The sequence below is a fragment of the Gracilinanus agilis genome, chromosome 4, assembly GCF_016433145.1.
Source record: "Gracilinanus agilis isolate LMUSP501 chromosome 4, AgileGrace, whole genome shotgun sequence".
In the NCBI taxonomy this organism is placed as follows: Eukaryota; Metazoa; Chordata; class Mammalia; order Didelphimorphia; family Didelphidae; genus Gracilinanus; species Gracilinanus agilis.
Window position 1 is genome coordinate 512,250,896 of NC_058133.1, and position 18,838 is coordinate 512,269,733.

At 50.4% G+C, this 18,838-nt stretch overlaps 1 protein-coding gene across 1 annotated transcript in view; it reads left to right on the forward strand.

Annotated features, from left to right (window-relative positions):
- The window catches only part of INPP5D (inositol polyphosphate-5-phosphatase D), a 135,179-nt gene that overhangs the window by 75,227 nt on the left and 41,114 nt on the right, over positions 1-18,838 (forward strand). The window contains exons 6-12 of the mRNA XM_044675669.1: positions 1,977-2,064; positions 3,972-4,052; positions 4,223-4,294; positions 5,583-5,706; positions 8,257-8,363; positions 10,573-10,675; positions 15,516-15,712. Coding sequence (XP_044531604.1) covers positions 1,977-2,064; positions 3,972-4,052; positions 4,223-4,294; positions 5,583-5,706; positions 8,257-8,363; positions 10,573-10,675; positions 15,516-15,712 — 772 coding nt within the window. The remainder of the gene's footprint in view (positions 1-1,976; positions 2,065-3,971; positions 4,053-4,222; positions 4,295-5,582; positions 5,707-8,256; positions 8,364-10,572; positions 10,676-15,515; positions 15,713-18,838) is intronic.

An 18,838-nucleotide genomic window follows, 5' to 3' on the forward strand; every position in this document is an offset into this window, starting at 1 on the left:
AGGTGCAGGGATTCTGGAAAGGAAAGATGGAGCCTGCCCTTGAAGGGCTTTGAAAGCCAAACAGCCAAGTTTGTATTTCATCCTACAAGTAGGGGGGGGGGCCTTAAGCTTCTCAAGCAAGGAAAAGCAATTGCCTCCTTGTCGTTCAATCATGTCTGCCTCTTCATATCCCTGTTTGTGTTTTCTTGGCAGAGATACTGGAGAAGTTTGTCATTTCCTTCTCCGGCTCATTTTACAGGTGAGGAAACTGAGGCAAACAGGTTAAGGGACTTTCTCAGGTTCATACAGCTAGAGTCTGAGCCTGGATTTCCACGTGGGTCTTCCTGACTCCTGGCTTGGCACTCTGTCCACGGCACCGTCTAGCTGCCCGATTTCCTCTGAGGAAGTCGTCCCTCGCTGCACTGTTATCCCAGAAGGTCCCTCATCCCCTGGGCTGCTTGGAGCAGAGTCTGGATGAGCACTTCTTCGGGATGTAGAAAGGAGAGTTCTGCTGCTCAGGGATGGGTAATCTGGAAGGTTTCTTTCCATTCGGAGACTCCATATTCCTGAGAGCTAAAACTGGAGGAATTCTCATGGCTCTGGGCAAGGACCGGTGGCCTGCCACGCTGTCTGGTTGGCTGTGGGCAGGATGAGCATCCGGCTATAAGCTGCAGTCACATCTCCAGGCTGGCATCGGCCAATGCTTCTCAGTTTGGCAGTGCCTGGGTCCCTGGCAGCACGAAGCCTGCGGCAGGAGAGACACTTATGTTAAAGTCTGTAAGCAGGCTAGGGGATGGTATAGACGGCAGAGAGGGCGTGCTCAACTTTCCCTGCAAGCTCGGAGTGCTCTGATGGCCAGCCATCGATCCCCACTCAGATAACCATCCTGTGCCCGCAAGACTGCACAGTTGGGTCAAGTCTCCATCCACGGCTCAAAATCCACTTGACCTGTCTGGTCTAGACGCGCTCAGGGAGGCCCTTCCAGTGCTGGTACTTGGTGCCAATGGCTACCACCTCTTAGAACTGTGATGGATCTGGCCAGTTTTGCTGAACTGCTCTACTCCCTCTTAGGATGCACTCACTTGTGTGTCATAGCATCCTAAGCTTCCTTCAAGGCTCTGCTCATATGCTGCCTCCTACAGGAAGCCTTCTCTGGTTTCCCTTCCTCCCCCTACTGTCACTGGCATGTTTTCCTTCCTCAAACTATCTTGCATTGACTTGTGTCTTTACACATTGTATCCCCCGATAGAATGTAAGCTTCTTGAGGACAGAAATTGTTTTTCTTTTTTTGAATTCATATTCCCAGAACTTTGCCTTTCGCCTTGTAAGCATCCTTAGCTGTAAAAGGAGGGAGCTGGATTCGACAGCCTCCAAGACCCCTCCAGCTTTTGAGCTTTGATTCTAAAGGAATCTAATGAGCCAAAAAGGTCTAAAGAGTTCTAGCTTGGCTCTTTGATGGATCGAGCAGCTAATGGGCATTTGTGACTTGATGCCAAGCCCCGGGTCTATGAAGACAAAGATGAAACATCCGTACCCTCAGAGGGCTTCCATTCTGCTGGGAGGTAAAAGGCTCTTCTGGCGATTAAATGGTTAATTAAATGATGAAATGATCTGGCAGCTACGTGGCCTTGAGTCGATCACTTCTCCTGGGTCTCTGTTTCCTCATGTGCAAAATGAAGGGCTCCGACTAGACCCTCTCAGAGATTCTTTTTAGCTCCTAATGGGATGGTCCCATGACCAGAAAGGTTTCCATGACATGGCAAGCCCAGCAGCGACTAGGTGGAGTGAATGCAGTGGGGGAATGGAAGGTAGGTGCTCTGGAGGGCACGAGGAGAAGATGCCGGAGCCCTGGGAGCCAGCAGATCTGCCCTAGGGGGATGCCCAGACTTGGAAAAGGAAGCCTTCGCATTGCCCGGGATGTCCACGTTCTGTGTGCACTCCTGGTTACCCTGGATCCCAGCGAGCCACTCACCCTTGCCCTGTTTCCTTCCCTACAGTGAAGTTGCCAGGACCTTGCCATCCCTGGAGGTCCTGCAGAGGTTATTTGACCAGCAGCTCTCCCCTGGCATCCGGCCTCGGCCTCAGGTAGGTCGTTGCCCCATCGAGGCAAGGATGAGAATGAGAAGGGGGTCAGGGAAGACTCTCAAAAGTGGAGGAAGGAGTAGAGGGTGTAGAGAGGGGGAGAAAAGCGACCTGGGCCCTGACCCCTTTGCTTCTTTGGAACCAATGCTGGGTGTCGAGTCAGAGACAGAAGGCATGGCTTAAGCAAAAGAAGAAGGTAAGCTCCCCGCGGGCGGAACGGAACACTCCTGCTTTCTTGGGTTTTCATCCTCAGAACTTAGCCCAGTGCCTGCCCCATAGTGAGGGTTCACTAAACCCTTCATCATTCATTTATTTATTCAAGTATAAACTGAGGGGCCCAGGAAGAACTTGGGCAGGAAGTGACCTCAGAGCTGAGCTCTGAATAAACCCAGAATTCCAAGCAGTGGAGGTAAAAGCAAAGAAAATCCCAGGCGTGATATGGGAGGTAGAATATTGGGTGGAAGGAAGAGCAAGCTGCCCATTTTGGCTAAATACAAAACGAGGGAGAGTAATATGGAACCAGCCTGGGAAAGAGAGGCAGGAGCCAAACTGCAGAGAGCTCTCGGTGCCAAACAAGGAACTTCTGCTTTCTCTTTGAGGCACTAGGGAGTTACTGAAGCTTCATGAGCAGGAGAATAGCACTGTCAGACTGAAATTTAGGAATGTTCATTTGTCAGCCGGTAGGAGGATGGCTTAGAAAAGATGGAGGCTGGAACCAAGCTAAAAGCTCTCTGGTTGGTTGCTTTGGGGTTAAGAACTCCCAAAGGCAAAGGAGTCCTCCTGGGGGAATGACTGTTTTCCATCCTCAGCCAGTATCTGAGACCTATTGGTTGCTTATTCAAGGGAGAGCTCGAGAAGAGAGGAGAGTATGATATCTCCAAAATTCTGGACTGGGTCTAGTGTGAAAGGCTCTGGCCTGGAGGTCAGAAGAGATGGGTTTGAATCTCAGGGAGGCCTCTTCTTAGCTAAGTGACCCTGGGGAAGTCACTTCCCATCTCTGCTCTTCGGCTTCCCTAACTGCAAACCAGAGGGACTGTGGTTTGCAGGCTACAAGGAGCCTCTTTACAGTAGATGCTTCCAGGGGCCAAAGGAACAGCCTTTGCCCTTGTTCCTGATGGCTGGAGATGCTGAAGGCAAAGTTCTCTGCCCTCCCTGAGCTCCGGCCCAACCTTGTCATAGCAAAGATGCTCTGAGACACCAGTGGTGCTCGCAGTCATTGATCTGGAGCGTCCGTGGCCAACACTGGTTGGACCCAGGGGTCGATCAGCGTGGCTTGGGGGAGATCCACCAATGGGAGGTGGAGGGCGGGCCCGGCGGGTGACACGCTCCAAGTGTCTCAAAGCTGAGGAAGGCCACCTAGGGAGGGAGAGACCGTCTGGAAAGGGGAGTCACTGACTGGGGCATCCGGCTTGTGGGAGAAGCAAAGGCAGCAGGATGGGGCGGAGGAGCAGCCGAGAAGCGAGGCCGATCGCTAGAGTCCTCAGAGCTGGGTGGGGGCAAGCCTGGTCACAAGAGCCCGACTCTGGGCACGCTCTTTCACCCTCCGTAAAATGGAGAGGATGGCATCTACGGGCACTGCTTCCCAACATCTCTCTCCTGTAGACGCCATTGCTTTTTTCTTTTCATGTACTTCCTTGGCGTGACAAGCTGAAGCCTCTGGGGGTCCCTTCCTCCCTGAAGTCTTCCCTGATTGCATCCCTGGGGGCAGGCAGAAATGATTGCTGTCCGCCTTTGTCATGGAACTTAGCACCCAGAGCCTTGGGGGTTTACTTGGCCGCTAGAGTCTCAGCGCCCCGAGGGCAAGATGAGGCTCTGCGATCCTTCCAGCGATGGATGCTGAATCCGGGAAGAAAGGACCAGCTGGCTTGGCTCACTCTCTCTGACCCACTTTCTCTCCCGCCCTCCCCCAGGCATGCGCAGAAGCCAGTCCAGTCAACATAATGTCCAGGCTTGCCCAACTGACCAGTTTACTGTCCTCTCTCGAAGACAAGGTAGGTCCAAAGAAGGCATCGCCCTTGCTCCGCTGCTCTCCCCTGCTCTCCTTCTCTTCTCAGCAAAGCCTCTGTATGCTAGAGGCAGGCCCTGGGCTGCTTTCCCTTTTCTCCCCCCACCTCTCTCCCCTCCCATTGACCCGGAGTCCGCCTCTTTCTTGTGGTTCCAGGGAAAGGCATTCCTGGGGGGAGGTCCTGAATCCACACACCGAAGATCGCTCATCCCTCCTGTCACCTTTGAGGTAACTGTCTCATCTTTGGCAGCGAAGCCAATCCCTTCTGGGCGCCACTCCCGCCCCCAGCCACCAACCACTGAGCCTCGGCGGGGCGCTGAAGGTCCCCGATTTCTGTTGTAAAGGTTAGAATGATCCTCTGCAGGGAACAGGCTCGGGAGGCCCAAGGGAGCTTCTGCTCCACCCGCGAGGGCGCAGGGTAGGTCCCCAGCAGGCTCCTGAGTATGAGGGCGGCGACACTTGGAAGCAGGTGGAGGGAATGTCTTCCCTTTCAGAAACTGAGCCCTGTTAGCAAATCACTGGACCCCCTTTGCCTCGCCCTCACCGTTCTTCTGCCTTGAAATCAGTATACAGTCCGGTGGATCATCTCCAGAGCAGAAGAGTGGTAAGGAACTAGGCAATGGGAGTTAAGGGACTTGCTCAGGGTCACACAGCTAGGAAGTATCTGAGGTCAGCTTTGAACCCAGGACCTCCCATTTCCAGACGTGGCTCTCTGTCCGCTGAGTCACCCAGCAGTCCCACAGAATTCACTTTCTAGGACCTCCCCTTTGGAGACGGGGCTCTCTATTCTCTGAGCCGTCTGGCTGCTCCAATAGCATACTTTCTAATTGGTCTGGGACATTATAAACTCAGTCCTGCTCTCTAGTAGGAATGGAAGGACCAGACGACCTCATTTGGTTCATTCTAGGTCTTTGACGCTAAAAAAAGAAAGAAAAAAAAATTCTTTCAGTGCCTGGCACAGGTTCTAGAGCATAATAAATGCTGGCTGGTTGATGAATCCATTGAGCCAGTCCCTTGTTATCCCCTATGTGGTCATCGCCCACGTAATGGAATGGCTAGTTTCTCCATTCTCTTTCCCTTCCTTCACCCAAGTTGACTTCCGATGCCTCCCCAAAGGGTGCAGGTGCCCTTGGGTTCGGGAAGGCTCTCCGTGTAGGCTCTACCAAGTTCTGCCAGCTAGAAAAGCCTGTCCTCCTGCCTTAACGGGACCATCCTAGCCAAATTGGAGAGACACGCCAGCAGCTGGAGAACCACCAGGTAGAGAGAGCTGGGCTTTGTGCCGTGGAATCAGTAGCACCCACAGTGAGAAGCTTAGAGGATGATAGAACTAGGGCTCTGTTCATTGGTACTTGTCAAGGGCAGAATAACAACAACAACAACAACAAAACCAAAAAAATTATTTTTTAGATGAAGAGATTATGAAAGAATTGTCAAGGTTCCCTCCAGGTCTAAATCCCATCATGGAACTAAATCCTACACATGTTGAAAAAAAGAAACCCTTTCCTATTTTCCATAGGTAAAAGCAGAATCCTTAGGAATTCCACAAAAAATGCAGCTTAAAGTTGATGTTGAATCTGGAAAACTGATTATCAAGAAATCCAAGGATGGCCCCGAGGACAAGTTCTATAGCCACAAGAAAAGTAAGCGAGCCTGGATTGCAATCACATCCACCCACTTGTTCCGCCACCGAGAGATCCCATTTGGCCACTGGCGCCTCCTTCTAGGGTGGATTATTCGGCATCTCCATAGTTACACCATCTCAGTCTGTTGGCATCTTTAAAGGCTCAGCCTGGGTCCCTTCCTCTAGGATCTCTTCCAAGCTTATCCTAGTCAAAAGTGAGCCACCTCCCCCTCTTTCCCTCTTCTTCCATCTTCCTCCTGGAGCAGCTGATTTGAACCAATCCTATTGCTGACCACATGATGCACTATATTGTTAGCTCCTTCTAAGGTTGTCCAACACTTCCGCCTGCTGTGAAGGGGAGCCTGGGTTCTTGGAGCCCAGGCTTAGTTCTATGTAGTTGGGAAAGCCTTGGGTTTGGGTCTAGGGATGGTACAAGAGCCAGACAGGCTGCGCTACCAGGCTGGCCTCAAAGGGAAGGAGTATGGGGTCCAGGGGAGAAGAGTGGTAAGGGCGAGGCACTAGGGGTGAAATGACTTGCCCAGGGTCACCCAGTTAGGAAGTATCTGAGGTCATATTTGAACCCAGGACTTCCCATCTCTAGGCCTGGCTCTCTGTCCACTGAGCCATCCAGCCATCCCACAGAATTCACTTTCAAGGAATTTCCAGGTCATCTGACTTAATTCCCATTACTCTTCCTCCAGTACTCATGTTTCAGCCAAACTGGTTTACCTGCTAACCTAGTGCAAGACTTCCCATTTTCCCACCTCCTTGCTTTTACACAAGCTACTCCCATCCCTGGAATGTTTTCCTTGCTCACCATCACCTGTTAGGTTCCTCTAATTCCAGGTGAGTGTGAGGACAACAAGAGAGGAGGCAAGAGTGATCACGAGGATCGGCAGACTAGGAAGGCAGCCAGTTTTCTTGGAAAAGAGAGTTAAACATGGAACAAACCCAGAAGCGAAGTGGGTCGTCATAGGTAGGATGAGGCAGGATGACAGAAGGGCTCGAATATGATCTAGGAAGAATAAGCTCTCTGTAGATGTGGAGGGGCAAAACCTACGTGGGACATGCAGGTGACGTGTGTGTGTATGTGGAAGCGTGAGCTAGACGGGAGCCTGAGCAAGGGGAAGCCATGGGAAGAGGACCACAGGGAAGAAGGCAGAGCTAGAAGAGGGATGGAGGCAGCAGGTATCCAGGCCCCAGAGACGACTGAGTAGAGACATCCAGGTGATCAGGGATGCTGCAGGGAGGGTCAGGGATGGAGGAAGCATCTGGAAAGGAGAAATGAGCCCTGGCTGGTCGTAGACCACAGCAGCAGCGATGATGGCAGAGAGGAGGTACAGATGGATAACACCGAATACAAGTTATGAAAAGCAGGGAGTGGGTGGTGGTTTGACAGTCCAGATGTGGTGCTTGAAAGTGAGGATAGAAGCAGCCCCCTCTCTTCTCCTGCTGAGTGGGAAGGGTGCAGAGGAAGACTGAGGCCTCCCCAGGCAAAGATTATGGGAAACTAGAACTTGGAGTGTGAGGCAGCCAAAGGCAGTAAATAAAGTCATGACCTTGGAGTCAAGAAGACCTGAGTTCAAATTCTGCCTCAGACACTTCACCAGCTGTGTGACCTTAGACTTACTCTCTCTGCCTCTGGTGCTTCATCTGTAAATCGAAGGGGTCGGATTTGATGTTTTCTATAGTCTTTTGCAGCTCAAATCTGTGGTCTTATGAAGGAATCCTAGAGGTCATCAGACCCTTATACTATAGTTGAGGAAACTGAGGCAAACAGAGGTTAAACGATTTGCCCAGGCTACCACAGAACTAGGAAGTATCAAGTATCTGAGGCAGGATTTGAACACAGGATTTTGACTTCAAGCCCACTATTCTCTGCCAAGAGGCAGGAGGAACCCTACACTATTAGTCCCCTGAATTCACAATTGCTTATTGCATCCGTCTATCAGAGTTCTGATGCCTTTCGGTGTGGCTTTTCTTTATAGCAGAGCCATCATCGTGTGAACTGTTTCCTGGTTCTTCTATCCTCATTCCTCATCAGTTCATAGAAAGTCTTCCCAAGCTTCTCTCAGTTCTTCAGAACCTTCATTTTTTTTTTTATTCCATTGCATCCATGTAGCATGTATTTAGGAGCAACCAGGTGATGTGGTAGAAAGAGCACTGGGTTGGGAGTCAGGAAGGCCTGAGTCCAAATCCAGCCTCAGAAACTTGGTAACTGTGTGACCCTGGGCAAGTCACTCAACCCCTATTTGCCTCAGTTCTTCATCGCATTCATCACTGCCCAGAACTCGCCCCTGCAGAGCTAGCTGATACACTTCCCCCTGCCTCGGCTTGCTTTGCCTTCTCCGGGGAGCCTGAATTCTAGCAGGGCCTGAAGTCTTGTCTGAGGAGCCGGCCATTAATCAGGAATCTGGGGACCACGTGCTGGCTCGGGGGTGGGAGGGAGACGCTCCCTCATCAGACCCAGAAGGCTCTCCCAACACGGGCACGTTGTGCTCCAGGGCCAGGGCAGGGCACACCGGCCCTCCAGGTGGCCCTCTGGGTGACCCTCCATTTTTCTCTTAAGTCTTGCAGCTCATAAAGTCCCAGAAGTTTCATAACAAGCTCGTCATCGTGGTGGAGACAGAGAAGGAGAAAACCTTGCGGAAGGAATACGTCTTTGCTGACTCAAAGGCAAGTAACTAAGAACCTTCCTCTCTCAGGCTGTGCCGTGCATGAAGAAGGGGACTCGAATGCTGAACTGGGCAGCAGAAGAGCCCGCTTGAATTCTGGGTCTGGCATGGAGAGCTGATTCACCTCCATCCCTCCATTTCCCAAACTGGGAAATGAGAGGGCTGGGCTGGAAGACAGCAGTGAACAGGCGCTAGAGTTAGAGTTTGGTGGTGTTTAGTCCTTTTTCAGTCATGTCTGACTCTCTGCGACCCCATTGGGGGTTTTCTTGGCAGAGGTCCCAGAGAGGTTTGCCATTCCTTCTCCAGCCCATTTTACAGATGAGAAAACCAAGGCAAATGGGGTGAAGTGACTTGCCCAGGGTCACACAGCTAGTAAGTGTCTGAGGCTAGATATGAACTCCGGTGTTTCTTATTCCAGGCCCAGTGCACCACCTCACTGCTACTAATGGGCTGGGCATTCTGAGGACAAGGGTTCACATTTCAGCCAGGCTCTGCACTGCCTATTGGGTTGGATCTGCTGGCCTTAGAAGTTGTCTCTAGCTCTAGATTTGGGGACTGGGTTCAAATTCTGCCTCTGCTCATTACTACCTTGCGACACCAAACGAGTCACTTCTCTGACTCTCATTCTAACTCCTCTTCAGTAACACAAGGGATGGGTCAGCCAGCTGAACTTCAAAGGTCCCCTCCAGCCCCAAGGCTCTTAGCCTCTGAAGCTGGAGGCATTTAATCTGCTCTGGAGGGATGCCTTAGAGTTCTCTCTTCACTGTATGTCCACACCCAGAATTCCTTAGAGCCTTTCTGGGCTGTGCTGCCCAGTGAGCAGAGCCATCTGAGCCGCAGGGGAGTGGGGCCAGGAAGATGGTCAGGAAGTCCCCACCTCTGAACGAGTCCAAAAGAGAAGGCTTCAGTTTCCCTATTTGCTCTGCTCTTCTGAAGGAAGTAAGATGGAGCAGCAGCGTCGGGAGCAGAAGTGAGATTCCAGAGACCAAAGGCAGGGTGGGGAAGTGGGAAGAACCCAGAAGACTTGGGAGAGCTGGTTCTGAGCCCAGTTTTATCTCTGATTTGCTGTGTGGCCTTAGCCAAGTGGCTTAACCTAGGGGACCTCCCTTTCCTCACTGTAAAATATAGGTAACAGCTCCCTCAGGACATATTCAGTCACCTTGTGTTCTCCTTTGATAACTCATACAAATCTGGAAAATGAGGCTGACCTGCTTAAACAGTGACAACAGAAACCAAAAGAACAGAGGATTGCAGAAAGGGACCTGAGAGGCCATTGCATCCTCCCCTTTCACACACAAGGAACCTGAAGTGCAGAGAGGCAAAGACTTGCCCAAGATCACACAGCTAGTGATTATCTGATTGAGGATTTGAATCCAGATCTTCCTAGTCCCTTGTACAACAAACACTACCTTCACTGATGGAGCTAGTTCTGTCTCTATCATTTACTGGTTCTGTGTCCCTGGGCAAGTTTCCTCATCTGTCCAATTGAGATAATAATACTCAGCCCACCTACTTTACAAGGTGATCAATGGAAAAGCCCTCTGTAGTCAGTAATGTACCACACACATCTGAGATGCCATGGGTGGGGAGAAGAGCCACCCAGAGCCTGGGTCCATGACCGGCAGCCAACATGCTAAGATAGAGGATGCCGTCACATTTGAGATTTAGAGTTGGGGAGGCTGTAGAGATCATCTAGAAATTAGATTTTCCCCACAAATGGGAAATAACTTGTCCAAAGTCCCACAGTTGGTGACGGTCTCGAGAGTTCATTCCAGGTCCTTTGTTTTCAGGTCAGAGGACTAGAGAAAGTCGAGCTAGAAGGGCCTTGAGCAATGAGAACATGGAGTGTTCATAGAACTGGGAGAGAACCTCAGGGGCAACAGAAAACTGAGAACTAAGGAGAAACAATGACTTGTCCATGGTCACACAGATAATAAGTAGATGAGCCATGATTTGAACTCTTGTCCTGTGCCTCCAAATCCAGCACATTTTCTTTAGTGGATTATTTTAGAGGATTCTGTTTTCTTGCTTCACTTGAGAAATCTCACAGGCAAAGGGACTTTCCTGCCAAAGGCCACCAGAAAAGAGAAGCATCTTCTCTGAAGTCACTGCTGTCACTTTTGGGTTGAGCGAGATCCCGTGCCCTCTTGGGCACCAGGAAGTGCAGGAAGCAATGGGACCTTCCTGAATGTTTGCTCTTCTATACCTAGAAAAGAGAGGGCTTCTGTCAGCTCCTCCAACAGATGAAGAACAAGCACTCGGAGCAGCCTGAACCGGACATGATCACCATCTTCATCGGGACCTGGAACATGGGTGCGTCCACACTCCTTCATCCCTTGGCTCTCTTCGGAATCTCTGATAGCTGCCTCCTTCCCTCCATTCCATAGGGGCTGCCACCATGTTTCAGCCCCTCATCCCCTCTCCCTTACACTACCCCAGTGGCCTCCTAAAGGCTCTCCTCAAATCCCCCCTCCAAACAGCTGCCCAGGGGATCCTCCTAAAATGGGTCAGACCATGGCATTCCCCTGCCTGAGCGGCTCCAGTGAATCCCTGGTGCCTCCAGGAGATTACAGTCTTCCTAGTTTAGCACTTACAAGCCTTTCCTGGAACCCGGGGTCAGAAAGACCTGAATTCAGATCCAGCCTCAGACACTTACTAGTTATGTAGCCAGAGGCAAGTTGCTTAATAGCTGTCTGCCTCAGTGTCTTCCTCTGTATGTTGAGGATAATAAAAAGCTACCTTTGTAAGGATCAAACAAGATCATATTTGTAAGGATCAAAACAAACTTTGCAAGCCTCAAAGCCCTGTATCAATGCCTGGCATGATCATTACCTTCTCCACAAACTCTTGTTTATCTTCCCCAACTACGAATGAATGAATGAATGAATGAATGAATGAATGAATGAATGGAAAAAGTGCCCACTGGGTGCCAAGCACTGGAGATAGCAAAGCTAAGGGAGTCCATCCTTGCCTTCAGGGAGTTTGGGAGAGGGAACTTTGACCAGAATTGCTGCGAGGGTGAGGCACGGAGTCACCGGGCAGCTGGCTGGCATGTCTTTCCAGGAGCAACGGGAGGGTTGAATTGATGAGTGAGCCCAGAAAAACGGTGGGCAACCACTGGAAGCTGGGGGGAAGGATACAAACAGAGCAGTGGGGCAGGGGGCAAGATGTCCCATGATGTCTAGGGCCAATGGATGGGAAACGTTATCAGTCAGTTCAACAGAGTCTGAGAGGCGAGTTTGACCTCAGCACTGGTCCATCCCATCCTGATGGGCACGTCCTGGCTCTGAGGCTTGAGGGGGGAGGGCTGAGAGAGGGGGGAAGAGGCCAAACTGGAAGCTCCCTACACTGATGAAATTGTAGATCCTGACCCCCTGGATAATGCACGGCCCTCCCCTTCCCATCATCCCCCAACCCATCTCTCTGTGCATGTCCTTTTTTTTTTTTAAACCCTCACCTTCCATCTTGGAATCAATACTGTGTATTGGCTCCAAGGCAGAAGAGTGCTAAGGGCTAGGCAATGGGGGTCAAGTGACTTGCCCAGGGTCACACAGCTGGGAAGTGTCTGAGGTCAGATTAGAACCCAGGACCTCCCTTCTCTAGGCCTGGCTCTCTAGCCACTAGCTGCCCCCCATCTTTTGTTATTCCTAATGGATAGAACCTGCCCATCGAATTTCAGTGATGGAAGAAGCCTTAGGGACCAGTTGGTCTACTTATCCCTGACAGGCAGGGATTCCCCTTTGCCACAGCCCAACAAGGAATCATCCGGCCAATGCCTGAAGACCTCTAGGGAGGAGCGGAGCCCACCACCCCTTTAAGCGATCAGGGGATAGACATTTATATAGCACTGACTATTTTCCAGTCACTGTACAAAGCACTTTACAAATATTATCTTACTTGAGCCACACAACAAGCCTTGCAAGGTAGGTTGCTGTCATCCTCATTTTGCAGATAAGGAAACTGAGGCAAAGAATTGAGTCATACAACTGACAAGTGTCTGAGGTGAGATCTGAACTCAACTCTTCCCGACTCCAGTCCCAGCGCTCCATCCAGGCGCCACCCAGCTCCCTCTTTAGGCATCCTATTCCAATTCGGGATAGTCTGCCATCCAGACTAAATTTGTCTGTCTCGTCACACTTTCCACCTGTTCCCCTGATTCTGCCTGGCTCAGGGCGCTTTCTAAATCTCCTTCTTTCATGGTAAACACTGGCGTGGGGCAATCCACAGGCGACGGCCTGATTTAGACATTGCTGAACCCCAGCATCCGAGAGTGGGGACTCCCAGGCCAGCTGTGCCCCTGGGACCAGGGTGGACCAGGGCAAGTAACCCAGTGCTGCTTTCTCATCTGTAAGGCAAAGGGGGGTGGCCTGGACGCCCCCTCGGGCTCCTTCTGGCTCTTGCTCTCTCGTCCCTCTCCCAGAATCTGGAGTGGACGCCATGATTCAAAAGCTCCGCTCATGCAAAGACAGTTTCGGAGCCCACACTTTTCCTTCCACTTTCCCACATTCACCCGCACCCTCTCTGGGATGTGTCTGAAGGCTATGAGCAGCAGCAGCTTGGTGCAACTCGGTGCCAGATCTCACTCTGTGGCTCACACTGCCTTTTTTTCCATTTCTTTTTTAAAGCTTCCGGCTTTCTCCTCAAAGTTTTCTAGTTTCCTGGAGCCTTGTCTTATTTTCTACCAAGTTCCCATCTGATGAATATCATAATATATGAAGAGGCAGGCCATCGTGGATAGAAATCCATCCTTAAAGGCCTGGGTTCAAGTCCCACCTCTGATCTTTATTGGCTGTGTGGCCCTGAGCCAGTCACTTAACACCTTAGCTTTCTAGGCAACTCTTTAAGGCTCTAAGGGGGATGCCAACTACATTACTAGAAGGAGTTTCCTCCTCTGGGAATTTTTTCATACTAATGGAATCACAGGTCTTATCCTGAACCGAGCACCTTTTATGCTCATCCTGCCCTTGGGTGAGCAGAGATAGCATTTATCTTATAGAGGTAGTGTAGTGCAATAGCTAGATTTAAAGTCACAGGAGCCAAGTTCAAGTCCTGACCATGCCAACACTATGGGAGGTGGTTGGTCCCTTCTTGGTCACTTATTTTCAATCTTCCCCTCTACTGGTTCATTTCCTCCTGCCTACAAACATGCCCATGACGCCCCCATCCTGAAAAACTCTCCCTTGATCCTTCCATCCCTTCTAACTATCATCCTGGATCTCTTCTGCCCTTGAAAAGGCCGTCTGCAGGAGAGGCTGTCACTTTCTTCTCATGCCTTTCTTAGCTCCTCACAATATGGCTTCAAACCTTGTCATTCCGGTCAAAGTATGCTCTCCAGAGTGGCCAGTGGTCTCTCCGAAGGCCAAATCCAGTGGCTGTTTCTCAGTCTTCATTCTCCTGGAGCTCTCTGTGGCCTTTGCTACTAGCCTCCTTGGTCCTCTTCTCTCAAGGCTTTTGGGATGCCACTCTCTGATCTCTCGGCTGTCTTGGCTCTGGGTATTTTCTCTGACTGTCCCCCTTGTTTAGAATTTCATCCTTTTTCATTCCTCCCTATTGGCTTCTCTGGCTTCCTTTAAGTCCTAATGAAAATCTAACCTTCTATATCAGTGATGGCGAACCTTTTAGAGCTGGAGTGCCAAGCCCTGCCCCCGGAACAAGTGCGGTGCCTGCCCCTCCACCCCACTGAGTGTCAGCATTCCTCACCCCACTCCTTACCCCACACAGGGGAGGGAGGAAGCATTCCCATTGGGCTGCTGAGCGGAGGACATGTGAAGTGAGGAATATCCTCATAGAGTGTAGCTAGGGGGAGGGGAGTGGCCCCAGCGCTCTGCTCCCCTCCAGCTCTGCTGCCTGTGAGCCACCTGCCTCACCCCCTGTGCACTCCCATTGGGCTGCTGTGCAGAGGGGTGGGGGGTGGGTGTGAAAAAATGTCATCAGGTGCAGTGGAGAGGGGGAGGCGAGCAGCTCCACCTGAGTCCCTCTGCCTTTCTAATAATGAGCTCTGGTGGGGCGAGGGAAGTGCACAGAGAGTGCTCTGTGTGCCATCTCTGGCACCCATGCCATAGGTTTGCCATCACTGTTCTGTAAGAAGCCTTCCCCAGGCTCTCTTCATTCTACCTCTCTCCCTCGATTAAGTATTTCCTACTTATCTTGGTACTTGTGTGTTTCCTGGCTGACTCCCCAGTAGATTAGGAGCTCCTGGAGGGCAAGGACTGTATCCCCAGGGCTTAGCACAGTGCCTAAAAGGCTCCTGATTGATTGATTGATGACTCTTCTAGCTTTCTGAGTCTTACTCTTTTTTGCCTTTTTTAGTTAGTTTTCTTTTTATTCACCTTTGCCGAAGGGGTGGATGGTGGTGCCAGCCCAGTGTCTCCCCCCTCGGTGTAATAGACCTCAAATGAGATCTCGGATGAGAAGCCCTTTAGGGCTTTGAATGATCTGGGCAAATGGAGGTCATTATTAGAGCCCCCCCTCCAAGGAGCTAAACCGGGAGCCCGGGGAAAGCTATTCTCTGGCAGGCATTTGAATTTGAATTTGAATGAAGTGGAAGAGGATTAGCTTTGTTTCTGCTCAGCCAGGGGAAAGTCACTTAAGCTTAAAAGCAAACACTTCCAACCACGCCAGGGGGGGAGGGGGCTGCCTCCGGAGGTGGAGAGATCCCATCCCTTGAAGTCTTCAGGCAAATCCTGAGGGACCACTTGTTGGATGGTCCACCCAGTAGAGCTCTGCCTGGAAGGGGCTCTTTAGTTCTGAGATTCTGGGAGTTTTCCAGCCAGCTCATTTCCCCTCTCTCTCAAAGGGCACCCAGGGAAGTGAAAAAGAGAAATTCATTTACATTTCCCAGAGGGCCATTCACACTCCCACAGAAGCAGGCTCTCTGGCCCCCCTTCACCCCACTGCTCCTGCCTCCCCCGCCTTCAGGACAGTCACTAGTTAAGCAAAGACCAAAGTCTGTCTCAGTGTTTCTCTGCTTTGAACCTTTTAGGGCTGCTCTTCTTGTCCCCCCACTAGCTGGTCCTTGGGTTTCCCTCCAGGGATGGCCGCGTGGCCGCACCTTTCTCACCCTCTGCTTCTAATTGTGCCCGATGGGCGTCACTGGCCCATCCATCCATCCATCCATCCACTACTCACTCTGGTTTGGATTTTCCTTTTGAAGGTGATGCCCCTCCTCCCAAGAAGATCACATCCTGGTTTCTCTCCAAGGGGCAGGGAAAGACTCGGGATGACTCGGCCGATTACATTCCCCACGACATCTACGTGATCGGCACCCAGGAGGACCCGCTGGGGGACAAAGAATGGCTGGAGATTCTAAAGCACTCCTTGCAGGAAATCACTGATATCACTTTCAAAATGGTAAGGAAGCCCGAGCAAGAACCTGCCAATATGGAAACTCAGAGCAATATGCTATATCTACGCTCAAATATGTCCATCTCTAAGCTCAGACTGAGAAGAGAGAGGATCTGCGCAGGGATGGGGCAGAAGATTCTAGAATCCAAGTTTCTGGATGAGGGATTCTTTTTTTTAGAATTCAATACTTGATTCTAAGGCAGAAGAGTAGTAAGGACTAGGCAATAGGGGTGAAGTGACTTGCCCAAGGTCACATAGCTGGGAAGTGTCTATATCCAGATTTGAACCCAGGATATCCCATCTCTAGGCCTGGCTCTTAACCCATGAAGCCATCTAACTGCCCTGCCAGACAAGTGATTCTTTTTTTTTTTTTTTAGTTGTTGTTTTTTTTTTTAAACCCTTATTTTCCATCTTGGAGTCAATACTGTGTATTGTCTCCAAGGCAGAAGAATGATAAGGGCTAGGCAATGGTGGTCAAGTGACTTGCCCAGGGTCACACAGCTGGGAAGTGTCTGAGGCCAGATTTGAACCCAGGACCTCCCATCTCTAGGTCTAGCTCTCCATCCACTGAGCTACCCAGCTGCCCCCCAGACAAGTGATTCTTTTTTTTTTTTTTTAATTTTATTTATTTTTTTTAAATCCTTACCTTTCATCTTGGAGTCAATACTGTGTATTGGTTCCAAGGTAGAAGAGTGGTAAGGGCTGGACAATGGGGGTCAAGTGACTTGCCCAGGGTCACACAGCTGGGAAGTATAAGTGATCAGACAAGTGATTCTTAACCTTTTCTGGGATGTGGACCTCTTTAATCATGTGATAAAATGTATGGATACCTTCTCAGAATCCTGGTTTTAAATGCAGAAAATAAATAAAGATATAGTATATTACAGAGGCAATCACTTATATTAAAATACAATGACCAGGCCTAGAGACAGGAGGTCCTGGGTTCAAATCTGGCCTCAGACACTTCCCAGCTGTGTGACCCTGGGCAAGTCACTTGACCTCCATTGCCCACCCTGACCACTCTTCCACCTATAAGTCAATACACAGAAGTTAAGGGTTTAAAAAATTAAAAAAAAAATACAATGAGCAAAAATTTTAAAAAAAAGTTCCCGGAGCCCAGATTAAGAACCCCTGAGAAGTTCAGTTTCCTTGCTCGTTGCCCTGAGAGATGTGGCAACATTTAAGCTTGGAGATCAGCAGAGGGGGAGACAACCCAGAATCCGAGCTGCTCAAGGAGCTTTTTAGTTATTCTTACCCATAAGGCCAAACTGGTCTTATTTTGACAATGTGCTTAGGCTTTTCCATGAACTGGTCCCCGTGCCAGTCACCTGAGAGGGAATAGTGCCCTGCTGTTTGGGCTACTTAGAGAAGAGAGCCCCCGTCTCCATTAGCCTGAGTCCTACTGTCCTCTGCCCTACTCAGACCACATCTGAAATAGTGGCTTCCATACTAGCACCCCATTTTAGGAAAGACATTAATAAGCTGAAAAGGAGAATTCCAGACCAAGATGATTAGGGCAGTGAGGGGCAGTGACCCTGGGCCAGAGGGAAATCATTAGAAGAAACAGGGAGGGGGCAGCTGGGTAGCTCAGTGGATTGAGAGCCAGGCTCAGAGACAGGTGGTCCTGGGTTCAAATCTGGCCTCAGACACTTCCCAATTGTGTGACCCTGGTCAAGTCACTTAATCTCCATTGCCCACCCTCACCACTCTTCTGCCTTGGAATCTATTCACTGTATTGATTCCAAGATGAAAGGTGAGGGTTTAAAAAAAAAAGGAACTAGGAATGTTTGTCTTGGAGAAGAAAAGACTCCAGGGAGGAGAAAGGGATAATGATAGAAACCTCCAAATATTCAAAGGGCCTTTGGGTAAAAGAGAAAGGATTCGAGGATGAGATATCTTCTGCTTTGTCCTAGGAGGCGCGGGGAGAGGCTGCAAAGAGGCAGATTTAGAAAACAGTTCTTAACTGCTTGGCATCCAAAGGCATCCAAAGTTGGGCTGGTTCCCTCCCTGGAAGGCCTTCAGTCATTCAGTCGTTTTTTCAGTCCTATCAATTCTTTGTGACCTCATTTGGGGTTTTCTTGGCAAATCTACTAGAGTGGATGGCCATTTCTTTCTCCAGCTCATTTGATAGATGAGGAAACTGAGGCAAACAGGGTGAAGTGACTTACCCAGGGTCCCACAGCTAGCTAAGCGTCTAAAGCTACTCCTGGGGGAAATTGTAGAGAGGATTCTTGGTCAAGCATTAGCGGGGCTGCCGAGGTCCCTGCCAGTGCTGAGGCTCTATGGAGTATCCACTTCTCACTTCATCTGTGGGAAATGCTTCTCTTCTCACCAATGGCTCCCAGGACAGTTTCCATTTGTTTTCATCTCTTTGATTGATATTTAATCTGTCTCTGCTCTTACTCTCCTCTAGGCCCATCGGGAGACAGGAAAGTCGGCTGAGATGCTTTCCTCACATTCAGACTGAACTTTCAGCCACTAGGCATGGCTTAAGAGCCTCCTCTCTGGAATTTAGCTTTTCTGGCTTCCAAAACTCAGCTCAGCTCCCTCCTTCTTCAAGAGGGGGCGCCTTGTCCTCCCTTCTACCCCGCCCCCCCCCCATCTCCTCAGTAGTTACTGGCCTCTCCAAGCTGCCCTTCCATCTATTCCCTACACAAGTCGGCTATTCCTGGATGTTTTCGTGTCGGCTTCCCTAGAATGGGAGCTCCTGGAAGGCAGCTTTCTTGGTATTGTCAGCACTTAGCCCAGTGCCTGGCACAGAGGGAGGACTTGATAAATGCTTATCCGAGGCAGAGCATCCGGCTAGGCTGGGAGGAAAGACCTTCACTGACTCAAGCAGACAATGAACTAGAAGAGCAGCTCAGCGTCGGTTTTCTGTCTGTCTGAGATGATGCCCTCTGTCTGTGCCATGACTTCCAGATGTAAGACAAAAAAACTCCCAGAGCGTTTCAAGTTCTCCCGTCCTTTAAGGAGGGGAAGCCACGTCCCCCGAGGCAGCCCATTACAGACATCCAGCCTTCATTGGCCCTTTGCAACTCCTATCCAGTCCTCCTATTTCTGGGTCCAAGGGAGACAAACCTAAGCGCTCCCCCTCTCCTCTCTCCTCTCTTCTCTCTCTCTCTCTCTCTCTCT